The sequence below is a fragment of the Anarrhichthys ocellatus genome, unplaced genomic scaffold, assembly GCF_004355925.1.
Source record: "Anarrhichthys ocellatus isolate YVR2014 unplaced genomic scaffold, GSC_Weel_1.0 scaffold1218, whole genome shotgun sequence".
Taxonomy (NCBI): Eukaryota; Metazoa; Chordata; class Actinopteri; order Perciformes; family Anarhichadidae; genus Anarrhichthys; species Anarrhichthys ocellatus.
In genome coordinates, this window is record NW_022281192.1 from 1 (window position 1) to 6,351 (window position 6,351).

A 6,351-nucleotide genomic window follows, 5' to 3' on the forward strand; every position below is an offset into this window, starting at 1 on the left:
ACACATCTTGCCCAGAATGCCTATAACCGTGTGATTGATTAATTTCATTGACTTATACGTGTGTACTTAAACATAGTTTCAGTTTATATGTAAAGGTAACTTCTGAGATGGTAGTCCTTTTCAGGGTCAGGTGTTTACTTTAAACCCCTGTGCTTCCCTCAGACCCCGCCCCCCTCCCTCTGCAGGTGGACTGTCACCTGATCGTTGGCGCTTCTTATCAACACGAGCTGACAAGTAAATCAATTAATCAAAATTATCTTTGTTTTAATATTGTTATATTAAAAATATTCTTACTTTAGTGATATTTTTTTCTCTTTTTGTCAGCATGTTTAGACTCAACCCAACAGTGAATACTAACTAGTATTTTGTGCAACAAAGCCTGATATAGCCTCTATTAATAGTAGCTCTATCATCCAGAATTTATTAAAAACACATATATGAAGCACGCTGTTGCACTGGGTGACATGCTCCTTCATCATGATGAACACATACTTGGGCTGGGCGGTATACCGGTTTTAATTTCCCGTACGATATGAATTTTTCATATACTGTCATACCGGTACACAGCCGATGCAACTTCTGTTGCTCTTCAACAGGCAGCAAAATATATTGTTCGCCGCTGAGAGCGCTGTGGTCGGAGCTAGTTATCTTAACTGTATTGAGAGGGAACCCTAGTCATGGTCATAACTTTATAACAACAACTAATAACCCACAACTAACGCTCTTTAATAGGGCAAAACGCCACGACACAACAGTTTGTGACAGATAAACAATTTGTAACACTAATAATTGTACATTTATAAAATTACACCGCCGAACTGCATGCTGGGTAAAGCTCGCTAACAACAGTCTGCTAACAGCTGGGAGAGGCTCTGTCGCTCCAGTAACGTTACATTAAAGAACAGAACAGAGCGATGCAGGATGAACAAAGACTGAACAACAAAAGATATTTGGGTCAGACACATACTGTATGTATATGTGTATACGTATGTGTATGTGTATACATATGTATATGTGTACTCGTATGTATACGCATGTATATGTATACGTGTGTATATGTGTATACGTATACGTATGTATACAGTATGTGTATATGTATACGTATGCATATGTCTATGTATGTATACGTATGTATGTGTATACGTATGTATACGTGTGTATACCTATGTATATGTGTATATGTAAGCGTGTATACGTGTGTATTTGAGTATATGTATATGTATGTATATGAGTATATGTATACGTGTGTATATGTGTGTATGTATACGTATGTATATTGTTATGGTCTGGCTCTTGAACCACAACAACGAAAACTCAGGCACGGTGCTAAATAAAGAAACCACCTTTATTGGAAAAAGGTTGGGACAGTTCAAAGTGCACAACAGGAGAGCATTCTCGCAGCATCCCAGATGGTGTAACTGCTCCCCCTAAACACTCCGTGTAGCACACCAGGTGTCAGGGAAAAGAAGCCAGCCCCTCCTCCGGATGGGGCGGGTCTTGTAGGGTGAAGGGGTTGGCCAGCTGCATCCAATCTTCCTGATGGCCCTGGGCCGTCACAATATGTATATGTATGTATACGTATGTATATGCGTATGTGTATACGTATGTATATGTATACGTATGTGTATACGTATGTATGTATATATGTATACGTATATATGTATACGTGTGTATATTTATACGTATACGTGTGTATACGTATGTAAATGTATACGTATATGTGTGTATATGTATACGTATGTAAATGTATACGTATGTATATGTGTATGTGTATACGTGTGTATGTGTATACGTATGTATGTGTATACGTATGTATACGTATGTATATGTATATGTGTATACGTATGTATGTGTATATGTATACGTATGTATAAGTATGTATATGTATACGCATGTATATGTATACGTGTGTATATGTGTATACGTGTGTATTTGAGTATATGTATACGTGTGTATATGAGTATATGTATACGTGTGTATATGTGTATGTGTATACGTACGTATATGTATACGTGTGTATACGTATGTATGTGTATATGTATACGTGTGTATATATGTGTATATGTATACGTATACATGTGTATACGTATGTAAATGTATACATATGTATATGTGTATACGTATGTAAATGTCTATGTGTATACGTATGTATATGTGTATGTGTATACATATGTATATGTATATGTGTGTATATGTATACGTATGTATATGTATATGTGTGTATGTGTATATGTATATGTGTGTATATGTGTATGTGTATACGTATACATATGTATACGTATATGTGTATATGTATACGTGTGTATACGTGTGTATATGTGTGTATATGTATACGTATGTATGTGTATATGTATACGTATGTATATGTGTGTATATGTATACGTATACATGTGTATACGTATGTAAATGAATACATATGTATATGTGTATACGTATGTAAATGTCTATGTGTATACGTATGTATATGTGTATGTGTATACGTATGTATATGTATATGTGTGTATATGTATACGTATGTATATGTATATGTGTGTATGTGTATATGTATATGTGTGTATGTGTATATGTGTATGTGTATATGTATATGTGTATACGTATGTGTGTGTATACATATGTATATGTGTACTCGTATGTATATGTATATATGTATACGTGTATATGTATGTATATGTGTATATGTATACGTATGTATATGTGTGTATAAGTGTGTATATATATACGTATACGTGTGTATATGTATACGTGTGTATATGTATACGTATGTATATGTGTATACGTATAGGTATGTATATGTATATGTTATACGTGTGTATATGTATATGTATATGTGTGCATATGTATACGTGTGCATATGTATATGTGTATACGTATATGTGTATATGTGTACGTGTGTATATGTGTATATGTATACGTGTGTATATGTGTATATGTATGTATACGTATATGTGTATATGTGTACGTGTGTATATGTATACGTGTGTATATATGTATATGTATCTGTATATGTGTGTATGTATACGTATATGTGTATACGTATACATATGTGTATATGTATACGTATGTATATGTGTATACGTATGTATATGTATACGTATGTATATGGGAGAGGCTCTGTCGCTCCAGTAATGTTACATTAAAGAACAGAAAAGAGCGATGCAGGATGAACAAAGACTGAACAACAAAAGGTATTTTGGTCAGACACATATGCAACGCTGATTACCGTAATATGTGTGGTATTTGTTATAAATGTACGTTGGTACATAGAGGGTGATAAGAAGCTGTACAGGGAGGGACTTAAGACCCAGGGGAATGTAGGTGAAGGAAACAGGAAGTAACAGAACGGAAGACACGCCACACAAACAGCTGTTCACCGCTCGCTGGCCGGTTGGCCGGCCGGTTCTTTTTGGCGTTAATTAATTAATGCTTTAACGCGGAAAAGAAATACCGTGAAACCGCCAGAATCTTACAAAATACCGTGATATGCATTTTTGGTCATACCGCCCAGCCCTAACTACTACTACTGTTCTATTAAATACTACGACCACTACTACAGCTATTACTACGACTACTGATACTACTACTTCTACTACTTCTTCTAATTACTAATACTTCTACTACTAATGATACTTCTACAACTACAACTTCTAGTACTACTACAAATATCACTACTGCTACTACTAGTACTGTGCCTGTCATTGGCAGCCCACTGCTCAAATGCAGAGGTCAAATTTCGTGTATGTGTATATGTATATGACAATAAAAAGGGTTTCTTCTTCTTAATAATAATACTTTTACTACAATTACAACTTCTAGTACTACTACAAATATCACTACTGCCGACATTTTTTAAGCTACAGAAACCATTCGAATATCAAAATGTTCAGCTCTTCAGGAGAGGGCTGATATGACTTTTCATATTTCTAATCTTTAAACTTTTTGAATTATTAAGCTTTTTGCAATTTTCTTTTGAATGGGATCTCTATGGAGAAAATCTTCAAATCCTCTTAAACTTCAACTTTCAAAGCCTTCTTCTTCCTCATACTTTCAGCTACAGACACCATAGTGAGACATTTCAACTAGAAGGGTTTTCAGCAGTGCAGTTTAAATGCTTTCGGGCTTCAACATCATTCAGACAGGCAGTCTCCCATTTCTGTATTTTCAGCAATGTTTTTGCAATTCATTTCAGCTTTCAGCATTCCAACGCATTTTCAGCAGGAAGTGCATTTTCTAGTAATAGTAACTCGTGTTATTCTCTATCTCCCATATAAAAATTTGACATGCTTCTCATCACACAGCGTTGCCAACACCTGTGCAAAATACATCAAAACATGCAGCCTGATCGGGAATGGTGTGCTATGACTTTTCTCAGAGATTTGCCCAGCGGTTTTCCCGAAAAACGGCGCAAAATTTCTCCATTCACTTGAACACTTAACTTTTGGGCCCATATTGACGAGCCATACTTTAACGTAGAAAAATGATTTGAAGTTTAAAACGTAGACAAAACGCTGGGCTTTATTGAGCCAAAGGGACATTTTGATAGCTAGCACAGTTTTCATGAAGTCACAGGTTAAGTTTCAGGAAAATTTGGGTTCCGTTTCAGATTTTATAATAGGTGTGTATTGCACGGAACATTCCATGCTAGAGTGATGACATCACGGTCAGAGCATAAAAACTATTCTGTGATTTTTCCAATCAAATTGCTCCAGGTCCATTGTTGGTCAAAACGATAGGACATTTTGTGCTGGTCGCACGCATGTGTCTATGGAATCCAACAGACTTACACATTTGGCTCAAAGAGCCGCAGAGCGACATGAACTCCAACCAACTGCTCGATTAGACTCCATATTAAACCTCACCACTCATTTCTCAAAGAAAGCAGACGGTACCAGTTTTGTATATTGCTCTGTAGCTCACATTTTTAACACCATAAACATAAAAAACACATCAGAGATTTCGGCAGAGTCTTATCTCTCTCATTTTGAAAAGGAGGCAGGAGTTTTGTTCAAAATCACTTTACTGTGTTCGATGGGTACCTCCTAACAACTGGAATGTTTCAGTCAGCCTCTCCAACACACACACTCGCTCTCTCTCTCTCTCTGTCTGTATCTCTCTCTCTCTGTCTGTCTCTTTGTCTGTCTCTCCCCCTCTCTCACCCACCCAGTCCCGCCCTTTCAAAATAAAAGCCCCATGGAGTAACTATATCTTAACATGAAGCTCAGAATGAGGTTCACCAAATAAAGTGTATATTACTACTTCAATAATTGGGGCAGCCGTGGCTCATTGGGTAGAGAGGGTCGTCCCGCAACCACAACGTCGGCAGTTCGATCTTTGGCTGCTACCAGTCATGTGCCGAAGTGTCCCTGAGCAAGACACTAAACCCCTAACCGCTCCCAATAAGCTAGGGATGGATTAAATGCAGAAGTTACATTTCATGTATATGTACCTGTGTATATGTAAATGACGACTATTATAAAATTGAATTTCAATTTCATATCAGAGTACTCCTTGTCGTTCGCCCTCCGGCCCAGCAGAGTTCGCTGTTCGCTTCCGCCGCTTCGCTCTCCTCAAAGCGAACCGTCGTTGACGCGGAACTCCGTGTGTGTGTTCGCGGACCCGCTGGCTCTCTTTGTCCGCAGAAAAAGGAGCAAAATGTGCGCCGTGCGGCTGCTGCGGGTGTCGGTACACGAGCGGCTCGGCGCCGCCGCCGAAGACGTTCTGCTGCGGGTGGGAAAAGGAGAAGAAGCGGCAGAAATCTCGGCGCTGAGAGCGCTGCTCACGGAGCGGCTAACGGCGGCTGCGGAGGAGATTGTCGGTCTGTTTGAGGAAACCGTGGCGGAGTACGAAGACCGAGCTGAGCGGTCAGAGCGGGAGATCCAGAGCCAGAAGAGGCTGCTCGATGCTGTGCTGAAGCCGGAAGTCAAGCTGCACCGAGCAGGTGGGTCCTGAGGAGAGGCCCGGAGACATGCTAGCGTTAGCTAGAGTTAGCTAACGCTAGCGTAAGATTAGCTAACATTTCTCCTGAACGGAAACATTGTGTCAAATCTCTGAGACACACTGAAGACCATACCATATATAAACAGATAATTATTAATATTAAATAACAATCTCTGAGACACACTGAAGACCATACCATATATAAACAGATAATTATTAATATTAAATAACAAACTAACTCTGTTAGCTGCTAACAACCACAAATCATGGGAGCTGTGGTAATGCTATACCGCTAATACTACACCGCTAATACTACACCGCTAATACTACAAAGCTAATACTACACCGCTAATACTACACCGCTAATACTACACCGCTAATACTATACAGCTAATACTACAAAGCTAATACTATACC

At 38.5% G+C, this 6,351-nt stretch overlaps 1 protein-coding gene across 1 annotated transcript in view; it reads left to right on the forward strand.

The window, feature by feature from the left end:
- The first annotated feature begins 5,184 nt into the window (after positions 1-5,184).
- Positions 5,185-6,351, forward strand: part of LOC116377412 (zinc finger protein 260-like) — a 5,785-nt gene continuing 4,618 nt past the window's right edge. The window contains exon 1 of the mRNA XM_031839049.1: positions 5,185-5,935. Within this exon, the coding sequence (XP_031694909.1) occupies positions 5,458-5,935 (478 nt within the window). The 5' untranslated portion in view covers positions 5,185-5,457. The remainder of the gene's footprint in view (positions 5,936-6,351) is intronic.